Genomic DNA, 17,818 nt, shown 5'->3' with positions numbered 1-17,818 from the left:
TGTTGCAGTGTGGATGGTGTGTTCAGGGTGATGTGCACCGTTAGGTTTCTGCCACACATAGCGTTTTGCATTTAGGCCTAATACTCTGAGGAATCAACTGATTGAAAATAACTACTGGACAACTACTTGTTAAGACTGGACACTTAAAACTGACTAACATGAGAGAAAGGGCTCAAACTCCAGCTCAATAGTCAAAGGAATATATGAAAAAAACAACTGTGTAAACACTAACAAGAAGTGACATAGCAATTATGACTAAAAATGTCATGGTGCTCGGAGACTCATGAGTCAGACAGAGATTATGCACTAAACACCTCTCAAACCTGGGTTTCCTAAGCAAAAATTAAGAGATGAGACTTTGTTGTACCTGACAATTTCTAATATGTGTTTGTAGTGCTACAAATGTGGGTAGAAAAGTCCCTTTTCCCTTTGGGCCAAATACACTGTACTATTGGTACATAATGTAACAATAAGACGTGTATATCTCCACTGTGTATCATGAGGTAGAAAAACTCAGGTCAAGATATTGTATACACCTCAGAGGTTAATCACATGACCTGATTCTGCTGTGTCATGGCCAGAAGGTTTAAATATGCCGACTCACTCTTTTCGATTGGATTACACCCCTCGAACTTTGACAGAGAAATGAAAATCAGTAAATCCAGGGGGGGGGAAAAATCAGAGAGCAGGTTTTGCTGAGGCTGCAGTGTGAATTTGTTGTTTGTGAAGGCAACATTTTGGCAGATCAGACCATTTCAACATGCCCCCCAAACTTCTTACCAAACATTCACTCCTCTTACAGCACTGCTCTTAATAGACGAGTTTACTGCTGCTGCTGCCGCCTGGAGGTTCCAGGAGAAAAATGAGAACATCTATTTGGTTTGAAAGAAACAACCAGAAACCTGACAAGACTTCCTAGATTTAAGTGAAAAAAATGATGTCTGTAGAATAAAAAATATAGAAAACAAGTTTCAAGTCAATCATGAAACTCACTGACAGCAGACTCACTGCTTGATGCCAGCTGACTAGGTCGCAGAACTAAAATGGTGACATTTTCATCCATGTACACAATTTTACAAGAAAGTATTAAATTAAGTTTTAATCTAAAGTCAATCATACGGAGATGTTATGAAGTAGTATGTTTATGTGATACTTGAGTGAAATACAAATCCCCCGGAAGTGTACTAAAGTTCAATAGGCTACTTGAGTAAATGTAAATGTACTGTTACTTTCCACCAAAGGAAACTTAGATTGATAGTGTGTCCAATTTAAAAACTGACAGGACAGGAATTTGTCATTAAACGATTTCTCAGGGGAAGCCAACACATTTTCCAGTTATTGGGAAATTAAGTGAATATTGGCGACAATTAAAAACCAAACAGCAGGAGCCACAAATAACACACAAGTAAGGGAAATTTAAGGTACAACCAAGTTGATTTTATTAAAATTTCTTGTACATTTCAGATGGGCAGGATAAGATTCCGCTCAAAATTCACATTTTCAGTGGTTTTTCATATCCAAACACTGCCAGGCAATATCAACTTTGTCAATTCCTCATTAAGACTCTTTACAACCCTATTCTCTCCCTTACCTCTACTACTATTACTACTACAAGTCACTTTAGGTTGTGTTGCCAAGGAAAAGAGGAAAAAAATGAACCCAAACACTAACCCTGTAGTCTACAATGAGTGTAAATCATGAATAGAGCATGAACTCTTGTGGACTTTTGTGGTTATTTGGTGTTGTGACACCTCTGAGTTACAAGTGCTGACTTTGTCCAGAATAATCTTGAGGCAACAAGCATGTTAAGCCTAGCTTGTAATTAAGCTAAGGTAATTGTGACAGCTGACACAAACAGCCAGTCTACTGCAGAGACCGACTATAGGACAGAAAACCACAATTGAAATATATGCGAAATAGTCCTGGTCAATAATTACTTAAATCTCTGTTTGAAGGGAAAAAATAAGACACACTCTTGCATGTCAACACTCACTGAACATATTCCATACCAGACTGCTGAGAAGACTGTTGATCTTTGTAGGTGCACAGTGACCAAGTTCCTCTTCACAGTTTGTAAAGTGTTTTACATATATTTAAGTATTAATGTCTCCTGAAATGAAGCCCCAATGAGAAAGTTTACTCCATGGATGCGGTACCAGAAAGTATTTAATTTTTGGCAAACATTCTAATACAGGGTTGTAAACAAATTTCCCTTGTTGAAATAAAGTATTTATGAAGAAGCTATTCATCCATCTATTGAAATTAATGTCAATGTTGGGAAAAAATAAAAAGCTACTCTGAACACTTTCACTGCTCTGCAGAACCTAGAGGACCAAATACATCTGACATGATACAGAGATTAGTGCTCTTGTGGATTTTTGCTTCTTTCTAAAAAACAAAAAACAAATGCAGACTGTTTGCCGCAGGATAAGCTGAAGAGGTGGGCGCAGTCCTTTCCAGGGTTTAGAGACGAACCACTCTGGAAAATAATCTTTTCTATCTCTTCAACTGAGAACAGATACTGTTACTCCAGCCAGGCTGATCCTAAGGCTGGTTAAACACTAGCAGCTTTTTTTTTTGTTTGTTTTCTCATGTTCCTCACTTCCCACCCCACCCCCCACACACTTTTTTCCTTTCATGCTTTATTCTTCCTATCATTCCAAACAATACATCACTCTACAAGCACACACACAATTTACCAACACTCCTCCCAAACTTATCACCTCTGTCTTCCACCAGTTACACACACACACACACACACACACACACACACACACACACACACACACACACACACACGGCAGTTGAAGTTCCTTTGTATAGCCTGTGCCCCAAAGTGTCAGCATAAAACACCTTTAGGCACCCATAATGCACCAGGAACACGAAACACTGTTGGTGCAGGAAGTACTGCCCCCAATTTACAGGGTATCATGCTCCTTTAATATACCCCAAACTCACCACCACCCATTGGCCATTACAACTAAATTTATAATCCATGCACTCATACTGTCATTTCTCAGTCAGTAAAGTCATTTCTCCTTCCTGTCTCATTTTCTTCCTCTTCAGCAATTTGTTAAAGCAAAGGTTATCTAGTACAGTTTTGTACAAAGAAAGGAAATGAGCCAGCAGAGACATTTTTGCCAAATGAGATGACATAATGGATCATGCGTGCAAAATGGCTTCACAAAGTCAAACACATAAGGCCTGCGGTAAAATGTTTTTTTTGCATTGTTTTCAAGAAAAGTTAAACAATATATCATCTGCAGACTCTTATTTTTTTGCACTATGAGTCCGAAAATAAATAGATCTTCCTCTTTTTTTCTTTTTTTTTTAAACTTAAATACATGTTAATATTTTCTTTGATGCTCAAAAAATACTTTGTTCTTTTTTTGCCTCATGATAAAGTTCTTCAAAAAGGTTAGAAGTTGACATTTTTCCCCAAACCCTTCACAACATGCAGGCAGCTCCCTCCACTGGTCCAGTGGTATGAAATTCCACAGGAGCTTTTAAAAAAGAAAAAAGAAAGAAAAAAGAAAAAGCAAAAGATTGGGGTAAAAGTGAAAGTTTCAAGATTGTGGGCAACAATTAAGCATTGTGGAATCAAAGACTGGTAAAAGGACGAAGGAATGAAGGAGGATGATGTGAGAAGGGGAAGGGAAATTGAGAGGGAGTGGGGGTTGTTGTGGAGGCAGTAACTGAAGGGGCATTAATAAATAATTGCCAGTTGAACACCCCTTCCTGGCTTGAAACTCCAGTTTCAATACTGATCAGTGAAGATGTTGTGTGCTGTGCTCTCAGCACCAGGCCTGGGCTCTTCGCTGGTCAAAATCAGCTATTAGCCGTTTGATGTGGGCCAACTTGTTGTGCAGGTACTCGCATCGCTGTTTTTCCTCATGGTAGTTGGGGCTGTGCTGTAAAAAACAAAAAAGAAAAAAAAAATGGACATATTCTCAGAATACAGCTCCTACTGTCAATTAAATGTCAATAAACAAAAAACAAACAAACATACCATCATCCTTACCAAAAAGAAAACTAAGTAACAACTTACTTGTTTCATTTTCTTGTACTCTTTCAAGACTTCTTCTTGAACTTTCTGTAAAATCAAAACAAAAATGTTCATATTTAATGCAAATAAACATAATTCATTATTATAATTTAAAATCTCCCTTCACAAACTTCGCAGCAAAAATGTCGAGTTATTATGGATGGAAATTCTATGAATGCTAAATTTAGCTTCTGCAGATACTTAGAAGCTCTGTGTATTAACTTGGCACAAGAACAGCTCCTGAACAGAAGCATAGAATTTCTGATGAACAACACCTGTGTGGATCCTGACTGTTGATCCCCATCTCACTTGACCAAGGAACAGATGTGGGACAGTTAAAGCCCAGTTTTTGCTAATTATTAAACACTTTCTTCACTTCCTGCCATCTGTATGTAGTCCCACAATATTACGTCAGTGTGATAATAGATTTTGTATGTTTTAACTATAAGATTGATTAAATTATGAAAAGTAAATATGGAAAAGTGTTTAACCACGATAATATTCATACTATACAATATTATCGTCTACATCCTTAAATTATCAGACAAACTATATTAAGTCTGCACAACAGCATCTATGGCATTTTCTATGAGTCTGGTCTATTTGTTGTCACAACCAACTACTAATAATAACAACACTAGCTTATCTGAAAGTTCACGATATTGACAGTAAAATAATTTAAAAAAAGTTAGATTATGATGTTGTCGTACAATACAAAACTGTTTAAATATGACCTGATACTCTTTGGTGCCAGGTGCCAACTTCCGACACTGGGCATCCAGCTGGGTAAAGTGATGGGTGATGCTCTCCACACGGGCGTGCAATAGGCGGTACTCATCATACTCTGCATTAAAGTCATCCTTGTAGTTTTGACGCTGGTCCATGGATACTAACGGTTTGTATTTCCTGTAGAGAGGGAAAAGAATGAAGAAGAAAAACAAATGCACCACAATAAAGTTTTGCAGTTTGTACTTGTTTTGAATACAGAGATTTAAAGCTCATGATTTGACTATTTTAGACAAAGCTGTGAACTCTGCATCTGCAGAGCTTTTTCATTGCTTCTGTAGACGGACTGTTTGATTGATTGCTTTTCCCCCTCTGGAGATGGTACCATTGACATAAAAAGTAAATCAGATTGGACACGTATTGTATGTCCTGTTATCTAACTCCAAGTCTTCTGTCTTACAGTAATATGTCAAATTTGTGTTTTTATGTTTCTGAGAAGAAGTGAAAGGGGAAGAGAGGCCTTCTAGATTACTCACACTACATAGTCAGCTAACTCCGTTGTGGAAGAGAATTCCCTGGACTGGACTGGCTTGTCTTTGTCTGAAGAGTCTGACAAGAAAGAGAAAAGTAGAACAATGTAACTACAGCTCTTAACACACAATATCAACACTTCTGCATTGAAATAAGCACCTTTAGATAAAAGCCTAAAAATTCAAATGGGACAATGAACTGTTTTAATCATCAATGCATGTCACAGGCATATTAAACTTACTAGTGACTAGAGCACAAAGTGTCTGAAGATATTTAGTCATCTGCTTAATATTTAGTATATTAGAAAGTGCAGGCAAATATACAGCCGCTGCACAGTCACAGTACCACTGAATACTGCAGTTTTGATGAAAAGTTAAATGAATTGTCAATGCGGATGTACTTTATCAGAACAGACAATAAATTGTGTAAAAAAAGCCAGAGAGAGACTGCACAGAATATCTTAAAGAACCAACACAACATTTATGATATCTGAACCAAAAACAGAATGAAGAGCTCAGATAAATCCACAGCATCAGTATGCTCTAAGTTCTAATTCTATGTGGCTGTATGGCCTGTCAGAGAAAGTGCAACAAGGTGAGCAACAATCAAAAGCCAAATTAGTCACAAGACAGGTCAGTCCTGGATGCGTTAGACACTTTACAGACAGACTAAAACACAATCAAACTTGCTAATTAGCGGGATTGAAAGTATGTTACTTTTCTTTGTCCTCTTTTATGCAGCATGGGAGGAAACTTTCAATATTTGGTTTACATCAAACTTTATTATTAATCAGTGTTTGACTGAGAATATGAATCCGTTAACTTCACCCGTGAACATTGACGATTGTAATACACAGGAATCTTTCATTACCTCTGAACTATTGTAGCCATTTCATGTTTTCTGGGCAAACATGATCTACTTTAGCATATAATCCACACAGAGCAATACTACCATCCCACTTCCATTAAAGACATGAGTCAGCATAAAAAGTAGCAGGACCCCGAAACCAAAGCAGCTAAATGAAAAGCAGTAATCACCCATTTCATTATGGACACCTGCGCCTTTCCCACTGTGACATTTCAAATGACTTTTATGCAAAGACCTGAACGAGTTGCGTTTCTGGCCAGCCAACTAGCACTATTTTCCTACAGATGTTTAAATTGATACCAATAATACTCTGTGGGTTTGACATTTAGAACAACCCCTTTCCGCATTGCATGTGGGTAATTAGATTTATTGTCAAATATGTATGTAACATTTCTGTCCATTATCATTTAATTATTTGCCCCAAAACGTATTTTAACATGGAGAGGGGCTTTCCTCGTAGAACAGCCTGGAGACAATGCAAAGGTATTCCTATCAGTTTAATAAGGTCCCAAATACTATGGGTCATCCTACTCCAACTCCTTGGACAGTGATAAGAGCTGTGCACAATGGGCAGTGAAGGAGCAGAACAAGCAATGAAAAATTGTTAGAATTTTAAGGCCTGAGACCTTTGTTTCAAATCACACCTTGATTTTTGTGATGATTCTTGTTGATAACTTCCCCGTTTTCCTCCTCAGCACTGTGCCTCTTTTTGGCTTTACGACTCTCATCAGCCTGCTCTGCTACACTTGGAGGACTGTGGCTTCCTCTCTTCATCCATTTCCCTTTTTCCTTCTCTCGATCTTTGTCTTTGTGCTTCTTGGATTTCTTTTTGAACTTCTTGTTAGTACTGCTGGATAAGGAAGGGCTGGTGATGACAGTGGAGGTAACAATGAGTGAGGTTCGTGGAGGAGGGCTTACAGAGGAGGCTGGTCTGGGGACAGAGACAGAGTGCCCATAACTGTCCTGCATGTTTCTATTGGAGGAGAAGGAGCTGGGTGAGGGATCTCTACAGGAGGAACTCTGATCCATAGGCAGATCCTGGGTGCCACAGCCCTCTGGTGTGCTAGGTGAGTTGGAGTTAGAAGCTGGGCTGGGCTGCTGGTGAGAGGGGGCAGGAGGGTGGGAGGAGATGGGAAGATGGGCGGGAGGGCCTGCGGTGACAGAGGTTAGAGACAAGTGTTTAGAGCTGGGGTTGTCCTCACAGCGGTCAGAGGAGGAGGATGACAATGTGGCTGGCCCTCGATTGCTGAGGTGGGAGATGCGGGCTTTCTTGGGCGCCAAGGGGTCAATGAAGTCAAAGTCAGGCTGACGCTTCTATAAGAACACATTCAGAATTTAGCCACATTACATTTGTTACTGTCGGAATGTGTAAAGTGTTTCTCTTTGTAAATACCTGAGGGGATGTGGGAACACGGTCTTTGGGAGAACTGTTTGATGAGGGTGTCTCTGTAGGAAGACCTAATTTGCTGTTGAAGAAAGAAAAGAGATGTGTAGGTGACAGTAACAGGGAGTAAGATTGTGGTCAGTGCTTATCTATCATTAGGATTGAATCTACTGTGTAAGTGCTACTTTTATTAAAACAATTTGTTTACTATTCCACAGTGTGATTATTTTAAACTCACAGGTCATGTACACAAGCAGTTGCTTTCATTGTCATCTATTCTTTGCTTTTAGTGGACAAGCAGATTCACGTGTACAAAGAAATTAAAATAAGGAGCCTCCACAGCTGTTGTAATGGTGGAAAATTATATGGTGGACACATTATTATATAATAAAAACTACTTGTGTACTGCTTAAATGGTGGTGAAATTTAAGACAAACTATTCTTTAACAAAATCATTAAGTGACCAGAACCAGTAGGATCAAAAGGTGGCATTTAAAATTCAACTGCCCCCCCCTCCCCATTTATAGAGTGATGTGGTCACTGTAAATGTACAATTGTTACTATGTGTTCAAATCAAACAAAGATGTATATATGTTGCAGGTTGTGAGCAGACACAGAAAAAGTGAAAAACTGCCACCTTGAACCTCAGGGTATGGAGCCATCCCGTCAAGCCAGTACAAATACTTATTTACACACACCACAAAATGTGAATGCTTTAGTGCTTTAAGTGAGTTGCCGTTTGGCTATGTGTGCATTCAAAAAGCCTAAAATATCTGTTTCTATACCGAGCCAGGATCCGGTCAACCTGGGACTTCTCATCTTCAGAGTAGCCAGGCCAGTCTCGCTGGACATCACGATAAATAAAGTCCTTCAGTGAGTATGTGTTGTCTTTGGGGTTTAGGTTTGCCACCTGTATGTTATAGACAGACACACAGTTTCAAAGTACATCCTATAAAAGCATGAAAAGTATAGAGTATGTATTGAAACTTCACATTTCCTGTGCTGGCCAAACATCTGTGCATGCAAATATTATTTAACGATTAAGTGGCTTTTCTTTTTCTTTTCAACATGAAGAAAGCCACCTGTGACACCTAACGCTGTAAACCTGATTTCAGATTTCTGATTTTGCAGATGTATGGAGTTAACAATTTTCTGTATGTAAGATCAACAAGGGGATCTCTGGGATCAATTTTGACATTTGAAAAACAGAGCTACATAATTTAAATACCTAAATTTGCTCACTTCCATCTCACGTTGCAAATTATGGCATTCAAAAACAACTTACAGCAGTGGTTCTCAATCCTGGTCCTAAAGGACACCTGCTGTGTCTGTTTTCCAACTAAGCCCACAAAACCAGCTGCTGATCACTGCTTTACACTACCTGTTGCAGGGTGGTCCCCAGTGAGTTCCTGTCCTTCTGATTGATACCATCCCGCTGTAAACGAGCAAGCACTTCCAGCTTCTTGTAGGACTTCAGCGCCAGGAGGTGAACGATGCGGTCCCGGAAAGACCGCTGGGAAACAGGGTTATTGGAAAGGCACTTACGAATAGTGTTGGCTGGGTTGATGGGTGTGGAGCGCTTGCGCTCTGGGACCACCTCTGGGGTCGATAGCGCAGGCTTACGCATATGGACTTGCTTTCCTAGAGAAAGAAGGTAGATATAACATTAAACACTCTTCTTCTCTACATTACTGTCATTGTGGGAGGTGATGGTTTAGTCCCACATATCATTTAACACTTACAAACTTACTTAATATAGTCTTAATATATTCTAATATGTAATATTACCTTAAACATTATCAGATTTGAATGCAAGTCATCTTGTATAATCAAAAATTCTTAAAGTGTTATATTCTAAAATTCTGTTAAGAGAAAAATCTGGTACATGGACATGGAAGAGACACTTTACAAAAGCAGAAAAAAAAACTACATAATCTTGCTACTCTGAAGACAGGTGTCTGCATATTTGCTTCATTAGAAGAAATAGCTGAGATTGTCTACATAATGGGTGGTAGTAGTGTTTTTATGCACATCCTGGAACTCAAATAGGAAAAAAAAATAAATAAAAAAAATGCTTAAATTAAACAAATGAGAAAAATCATTACTGTTAATATATTGTGAGGGGGGGGTAACAATGGTGTTCAATGGTCTCCATTTGTAAACAAGCTCCCTGACATTCATCTGGTAGAATCTAAACTCTTTGTAACCCTTTCTTCTAAAGGTCCAATTTCTTCTAAGGTCAAAACCCTACAATCCAATGATGTCAAATCATTTTTTTTGTCCTTTTTGCTTATCCCAGGAGTTCAGACTCACTTATTGTCTTCTAATTGACTAAAATACCTACACTCTAATTTCCACTTCAAATTAAATGATTATTTTGGAGGTTTACATACTTTGATTAAATGGATTTAATCTCTCTCTCTCTCTATTTATTTATATTTCGTTTAAGTTATTTTTTTTATTCGTTGTGGAAAATGATCCAGTCTTTGTGTGCAACAAAAGTATGTGAACATCTGGGATTATAAATTGATTCAAATGGGATATCCGAGTCACGTGAATTTGGATCTTGACAACACACGTTTCTAGACGTTTGACCAGAACATATTTCTAAACCGATTTTTTTTAAAGACACTGTTACGGAATTTGGCCTTTAACTGATAACACAAAGTGAAGAGGCAGAAAGGTCTCATGGGAAAAGAGTGACATGAAGCAATTGCCCACAGTTGCACTTTAACTGTAGCCATTCAGCTACTAGGGATAATTAAAAGATGGGTCACTTGGCTTTGACCTAGAAAAACAACTAACAATCACCAAGTTGACAATTCATTGAGGTGAAAAATAATTCAGCATTTCCTAAAACGAAAAAAAAAAAAAAAGTTTTTCAAGTTGATGCAAATATGACAGCTTTTCTAATCTGAAATACAAGCATATTCAATGTAATGCAGTCTAAAGACTATTAAAGTGTAAAAGTGTCTGAAGACACCTAGTTTTGTGATGCTGAGGCATGTGTTTAGTTGCCATGCCTGCACATTTCTCTATACTGCTTTACAATCAATACGAAATTCTAAAGCTCTAATGAAGGTTACAGACATGAAGAGAATAGAAAACTCAGTCCTCCCCACTTGCCAAAAAGCTGAAAATGCATGCAATGTGAGGAGGTGTAAGCTCACACACTTTGCATTGTGTATTGGCCAGGCGTCTGCAAGAGAAATGCTTATGAAATTGATCCTCCCCAAATCAGAAATAACCATTCTGCATTAGTGAACTAAAAGATACATTCTAGAGACATAGATAAAAGTAGAACACAGTTACCAGAAATTATAACTTGTGAGAACCACAAGGTATGAACCCATTTTGCATAAGTAAATAGGGTGTTCACTCCAAACCAGCTGCTACAAGCGCTGGTCCCACCACATTTCTTTGCTAGTCCTCTCGTTTCCCAGTTTCTATCTGGGCCACTATATGCAAATCTATCCCTGAGGCCCAGAAAAACTACCTTAAGGAGTATTTGACTCTTGTAGAACATTTTGTGAACTGAGTTAGACTTCTGATCCTTATTAAACAACCATTATTTTTGATAAGTGCTTAAATCTAACAAACAAACTGTTTGCTTGGTATTGCATTGTACATTTCAATTTATATTCAATCACATTTTTACAATTTAATTTTAGAAATTAATATTTAAAAGTTTTTAAGTTAACAGACATAATATTGACCCTAGGGACAACACATTCTTGCTTGCATATGGAAAAATAGTGACAAGTTGTGTAGAGATTTCTGTTTGCCTAGCCATCAACATTCTACTTCCAGAAACTACAATCTTCGCTGTAAAACTTATTTACTGATTTAGACAGTTACTTGTAGAGAGCCACTCTTAGTGCCTAAAGGATATTTTAACGTCAAAAATACATTGTCATCCAATGGTAGCAGCTAACCCAGCTTTGTGGGCTTGTTGTTCCTGTCTGGATGTCTAGGCCATGCACCCCTATTTACTGTGGAAGTGGAAATGTTTAAGATACCCAAGTATCCTGCTGGTACACTGGTTATTCATTAGCCATTTTCTTATTATAATTGGTACCTGCTCCACATGATGGTTTTGATGTAAAGCTTAAAGCTACACAAAACTACAACCACGCCTCCATCCATGTTTTAGAGTAAAACCGACTGACCAAATAAGGACAGGGGAGCAGGAGCAGTTAAATATTAGTGGAACTCCTGGCAGACGGATCAGTGAACAAACTCAGTTCCTGCCCTATACTTTATAATCTCTAAGAACCAGTTAACGTAGATTTAACAGTTAACCTTCATTTAACATCTGCTACTGATCTCTGTTTAACATACCATTTTTAAAATGCATAATGATGATGCCAGGATTTTTATATTCTTGCTTAACAGTTTTGTGCTGTGGGGTTACAAATATAAATACCATGTTTTGTTGTTTTTAAGTCACGTTTTCCAAAAAGCATAAATATTTAAGTTCGTTTAAGAGATTCATGTGACAAATGTTAATGGAGTTTGTTATCAGATTCAAATATAAACTGACTCAAACAGCTGTAAGTGACACTTACATCATTTTAGCAGAGAAAACTCTTTACATGCTAGTTCTTCTCAGTCAGAGTGTAAATAAGAGGAAACTTTAGATAAACTGGCTTAAGCCTCTTTCACACATGCACTAGAATTCTGACAGTCTCCTTCCTTTGTCCAAAGGGGTTTACCTGAGAACATAAATGTCCCACTGAGACCCTCCTGACATTATCTGGACTCTTTCCCGTGTGTCCCCTAGGACAAAGTCCATATTATGTGCGTAAGAGTGCATGTGCAGCACACTGTTCTGTCCTGAATCGTCAGGAGGATTTTAAAGCAAGCGAATGGGTGAATAAATGCACCGCTGTAATGAAAACACTATTTTCCACAGCCCAAGTTTTCTTTTATGTTGTGCATTGAGTGCTAGCTGATTAGACACTGAAATCAAGTGGAGTTTCTCCCGTGAGGAAGCTTCTGACTCAGGTGATCTCCTGCTGTGTGAAACAGGGTTTAGTCAGTAGCAATAATGGCTTTACATGTAGTCAGGCTGTCAATTTTCCCTTAGTCCCTCAAAATGGGCAACATTTGTAAAGAGAGAAGATGTATGGATAAGGTTTAAAATCATTCTGGTGTGCTAGGATGAAAACTAGCATCTGACTGTAGATGTTGCAGATAAATCAGAGCCTTACCTCTGTACTGGCCCCCAGGCTTGATGACTTTGGTCCCCCGTTCCCGAGTGTCCTCCACAGCCTGGGCCATGCGCTCTCGAGTCACCTGGTAGGAGTCATTAGTGGCACAAACAGTGATCTTGTCCTGTACCGTTGCCAGTAATGCCAGGTGTGAGGCCCCTGAGCTGAGGACGAAGAGTGATTGTACAAAAGAAATGTGAGCCATCGAAGGATTAACTCTTATCAATGTGTGATAAGACAGCAACAGTTGATTCAGCTGACCAGTGATTATCATTACCTTGACACATACTGATGAATGCACTCAAAGCTTCCCTGAGGGTTGTCCTTGCCCACATTAGACAGGTAAAAATCAAAATTGCAGACAATGTCTGAGGAGGAATTGGTCTTAGGAATTTTAATACGCTGTAAAAATTAGCACAAAAAATGGAGAACATACATGAATATCTGAGATAATTACCTAAAAGGAGATCAATCAAATAAACTAGATTAAATTATCATTAGAAACTACCATACAGTAAATACCTCTAAATGTGTTTACTACTTATGGTTAATTATGTGTTTATACACACAGTGTACAGAGGTAGGGTCTACATTTAAGATATGGGTTAAAGTGAACAGTGAGTGAGCCAGCAACTAGGGGGAGGCTGTATGTGAGTCATATGCCTCGTGAACTACAAGCAGTGGAAAACAGTGTTTATAGAATTCAGATGAGTGTGAAATTAGATAGAGCCTCCACAAACTGTTCAGCACTTTGCAAAGACGACAAAGCTTTTATTACCAATCCTAAATAATTACTACTTAGTGAAGCTGCCTGTCGAGTAGGTAAAAATGTAACATTTGCAAATAAGAGAAAATGCAATTTTATATTTTTAAGTTTTTAAAATTGTATTAGTTTTAATAGAATAAGTAAACAAATTACTGGATACATTTTAACATGACACATAACATTTAGCACTTATCTTTTTCAATGTAAATTTGATATGACCAATTTTTACTTCTGAATAAACGTACAATTATATGGCAAAAAATAAGGATCCCTCTATCATTTTTCATGTTCTTCTACTGTATAGTATTCTACATTTGCACTGAATTCTTACACTGTGTTAAATGTATAATCTATGACTCAGTAAGTAAACAACTGACACACTGTGATAATGCTATAACAGGCCAATGCTGGTGGAACAGATAACTGAACTGAGCAGTAGTTGAGTAGCTGATTAACTTGATCGAGCCAAAAGAGTCAGTGGTTTTGTTGGCCCCATAACATTAGTGTAAATGCAATTCAATTAATAACAAATGCAGCAAAACTAAAGTTCAATTAGGAACCACTTATCTCATTCAAATCTTGAAGGAGAAATAAATAAAAAACTAACTAACTTACCCCTTGGAGTCCCCTGAATTGTATTGTTGGCCGCAAAGAAGGTACATTCTGAAAGTCAATGTAAACAACAGTTTTCATTAATAGTGATGATAGGATTAAAGAATGATTGGTGAGAGTACAGTCAAACCTGCAGAACATACCACATGACTGACACTCAGAACTCAAAGCATTTGATTGTAGAAACAGCACTGCCTTGGGGTCCTATCACACCAAGCATGCCTTGTAACAAGCTCTGACAAAGGCTGCCTGAGAAAACACTCCACTTACATTTTCTGAACAAAGTTCCAATTAAAATGAGTTGATGAAAACCAAAGCTTGCTCACATGCACATGCCTTCTGTGTCTATATGAGCAAAAACAATCTTGGCATTGAACTATACTCATAATGCAAAGGAGGCCCTACTACATCTCTCTCATTTAACTGTGAATCTGTAAAAGTGTATTGTACCGATTTTAATTTTAAATATTTGATTAATCTGGAAATAATTTGGACGCTTTGGTATATAAAATGTTGTGAAAAAAAGTTTAGAAATTACTTTCCCAGTTTTCTAAAAGGTCAAAGACATAGCTGTCATGCTCAATGAGACAGGTGACCATCAAGAGGCCAATACCAGAGGTGACTGTTGACCACAATTGCTTGATGACGGTCCACTGGAATCCAACATTTGGCTCAGTGTCCCTGAGCTCTTAATATGAATATACACATAGAGCCATATGAGTCAATTTTACATGTAACTAACTTCCTTTTAAGTGGTTAAGTGGTAGGTGGCAGGTAAACTTGTTTGCTTTTATCTGACCCCACATGGATGAAACTGGAACACAGCAGATATTTTGAAGAGGGTATTTCTGCCACATGTTTATTTTGTGTAGGTTTGCAGGTCTATGTTGGTGGCTACTTGAAATGGAACCGACAGCCACAATTATGCTGTGGCCGCTCTGATGCAGTACAGGTTAGGATGGGAAAGCACAGTATGTCCAGCTTCTTCACACGACTGTAGCCAACAGAAGAACCAGTTAGACAGATCATAGACTTCTAAAATGTTGTATCAACTGGATTTAGTGGGATGCAAACTTTATAAAACATCTTATATCCTTACATACAGTTTTGGACATTAAAACGAGCTTGAAACTCATACATTAAAGCAGATGCAAATCAAAGAAGTTTTTTAAAAAATGATTAAATGACTAAAAAAAAAAAATTATATTAGTGTAAACTTGAGCTGAGCTAATCTTCAATCACCTGACCGATTACCCCCCCCCACTATCCACACACACACACAGAGTTCTGATCACATTTCACATCACCACAAAAAGACAAAGTTAGCCAGCTTCCATAGTTCAATGTTAGTGAGAGGGGGAGAGAAACAAAAAGCAGGCAGTTTTGGCTGCCCAGTCAGCAAGAGATGGCAGGCTGCCGCTCAATGCAGTGTACAGACCAACATTACCACATCCAATAAGGCCGTAGCATGGGCTGTCAGAAAAGAATTCTTTCAACTTAGGGATGACTCGGATTGCCACTTATCACAAAACGAATAAATACTCATTTTAATTTGTGCTTTAGATCCACAATTTGACCATGCATTTCTCTAAAGGCAATCTCACAGCTGACAGTGAGCAAATGTTCCCCATACAGGGCTGCCAGCAGTGTATGGTATAGCCTACATATTCTCACTCTCTCTCACACACACACACACACACACACACACACACACACTCTTTGCCATAAAAAGCTGTCGCAGAGGTCTCTGAACGCTACATCAGCTCAGAGTGGAGACCTAGGCCCAGTCACTGTTATGTAACGGCGTTGTTGGCAGGGTTTTAAGTCAGGTAACTTGCTTTTAGGCCTCCGCAACTCAAGAGTGCAGATATATCTCCAGATTAGTTCACTTGTGTGATGCCTCAATAAGATAACACAATTTGTACAGCTCAAGATTAAAGTTATATTTAATCCATAGAAGTATGTGGTGCCATATTAGCAAACTCAGTTTCATAAGCTTTTCGAAGAGCAGATGTGTGAAGCACATTCATTTTAGTGCAGAAGACAAGTATTTTTTTTTATTTTATCAAATTACCTTTAGAATCCTGTTATGTTTTGATATCATATTAAATGTATTTATTTGCCCTGGCCTACTTCTCTAATGCAGCTCGATGTTAATGGATATGCACTACAAAAAAAAGAAAAAAAAAAAAAAAGAAAAGCAATTTGTCAAACAAGCAAATAGCACAGGCCTATATTCCTCCTGTGTGCACCTTTGAGTCACTTGTCTGACATCCTGTTAAGTGTGACATTTTACTGCAAGGCTTCAGAAATAGTTAAGTAAACAATTATGAGAAAGAAGCCAGGCTGTGCTTCAGGGCCCTGTCAGGTTTTGATAATAGTTTTTTTATTTTCTCAAACAAACAACTTCTAACCACAGGGTATGATGGATGTATGAAGTCACCGACGTACTTGTAAAACAGCTCACTTGAGATGAAGTTAATGTTATCAGCCTGACTGTTAGCTCATCCTAACGTTACATTTTCAGCCACTCAAACACATCTTCGTCGATTCAAAGTTTACGTTATGTTGGTTACCTGTGATTTTATGCTTAACATTCAGCTTATACGATTTGTCTAGTAAGCGTTTGTGTCGAACATTTCCAAATTTGGTCAAAGAAACGTTATTTGCTTTTAAAAAAATGCCCTGGCTGCCCAGCAGAGCCCAGGGAGACCAACGTCGAGCTAATCGTTGGCTAATTAGTGTCTAACTTTACCAAAAGGTTTTGTGCGATAAATACCACTTGTCAGTGGGTAAAACCTGTCGAAAACACCAATATAATACCTCGTTAATGTTCTTCGGATGACTTATGTAATGATACCAGACTAATTCAAGGATAAAAACAAGCAGAAAAAAAGCTGTGTCAACAGCTCAGCTAACTTTGTAGCTTTAGCTGTGCGTGGCAGTTGGGCTTCCCAGCAGAGACGAGCCGTGTCAGCCCGACAGACCAAGCCAGGTTTTACGGAAATAAAAGGGCCTTTCACTCACCGTAAAATTTCGGTAGCTCTCTATCGCTCTGAGTGCTGTCTCGGTCAATTTAACGTGCAATACGGTGACTCTGCCAGCGCTCTCTTGGCCACAATCTAATCCGTACCTCCCATCCTCAGAGAGCGCCGCCATCTTTACCAGCCTTCCACCATCGTCCCTCTGAGGCTGGAGCATTTAGCAGCCCAGGCTCCCTGTGCTCGCTCCGGCCCGGGGAGGGACTACAGCTGCTGCCTGCAGGGCTGACAGCAGTAGATTGATCGCCACTTGCTACCTCACTTTTTCACTTCACAGCGTCATGCATCGGTGTGCCTTAAAGGATAATATTGTGATTAAAACATTTAACCACCATGCCTTCAATTTTCTGTTAGTATGGAGTTTTGCATTTATGCATGTACAAACTCAACACTGCCAAGCCTGGCCACTTTCTTTCTTTCTTTTTTTTTGTGTGTGTAATTTTTAAGTAGGTTCCCTATTTTCTGTAAGCCTTTCTCTCAGACACATACTGTATATGTAGATACCTATTGCCAAAGCTGCCTCTGCCTGCTCTGTTTTGCTGACATGGTAAAACTAATTCTAGCTCAGTCAAACAGTTAAAGGTAGCTTTTGTAGACTATACTGCAGTGTAAAGTCAGTTTAGTTCACATACA

The 17,818-nt window shown here is 38.6% G+C and overlaps 1 protein-coding gene across 1 annotated transcript; it reads right to left on the bottom strand.

Annotated features, from left to right (window-relative positions):
* Positions 1–1,732: 1,732 nt before the first annotated feature.
* On the bottom strand, positions 1,733–17,396 carry ell2 (elongation factor for RNA polymerase II 2). The gene is made up of 12 exons (XM_067503356.1): positions 17,172–17,396; positions 14,148–14,195; positions 13,044–13,168; positions 12,767–12,930; positions 8,935–9,194; positions 8,339–8,463; positions 7,563–7,635; positions 6,814–7,483; positions 5,308–5,380; positions 4,780–4,951; positions 4,049–4,093; positions 1,733–3,911 (listed from the first exon to the last, which is right to left on the bottom strand). Exons 1-12 carry the CDS (start codon positions 17,343–17,345, stop codon positions 3,795–3,797), a joined length of 2,046 nt encoding a protein of 681 aa, XP_067359457.1. The 5' UTR covers positions 17,346–17,396; the 3' UTR covers positions 1,733–3,794.
* Positions 17,397–17,818: the final 422 nt, after the last annotated feature.

Source organism: Channa argus, chromosome 5 (assembly GCF_033026475.1).
Source record: "Channa argus isolate prfri chromosome 5, Channa argus male v1.0, whole genome shotgun sequence".
NCBI classification, from domain to species: domain Eukaryota; kingdom Metazoa; phylum Chordata; class Actinopteri; order Anabantiformes; family Channidae; genus Channa; species Channa argus.
This window is presented reverse-complemented; position numbering and strand designations above follow the sequence as displayed.

Excerpts from the sequence above, each read along its gene's own strand:
- ell2 (XM_067503356.1), bottom strand. The coding sequence starts at position 17,345 with ATGCTCCAGCCTCAGAGGGACGATGGTGGAAGGCTGGTAAAGATGGCG. Across the intron at positions 14,196-17,171 it reads AGAGCTACCGAAATTTTACG|AATGTACCTTCTTTGCGGCC; the intron begins GTGAGTGAAAGG and ends ATTGACTTTCAG. Across the intron at positions 4,952-5,307 it reads GAGTTAGCTGACTATGTAGT|GAAATACAAACCGTTAGTAT; the intron begins GTGAGTAATCTA and ends CCCTCTCTACAG.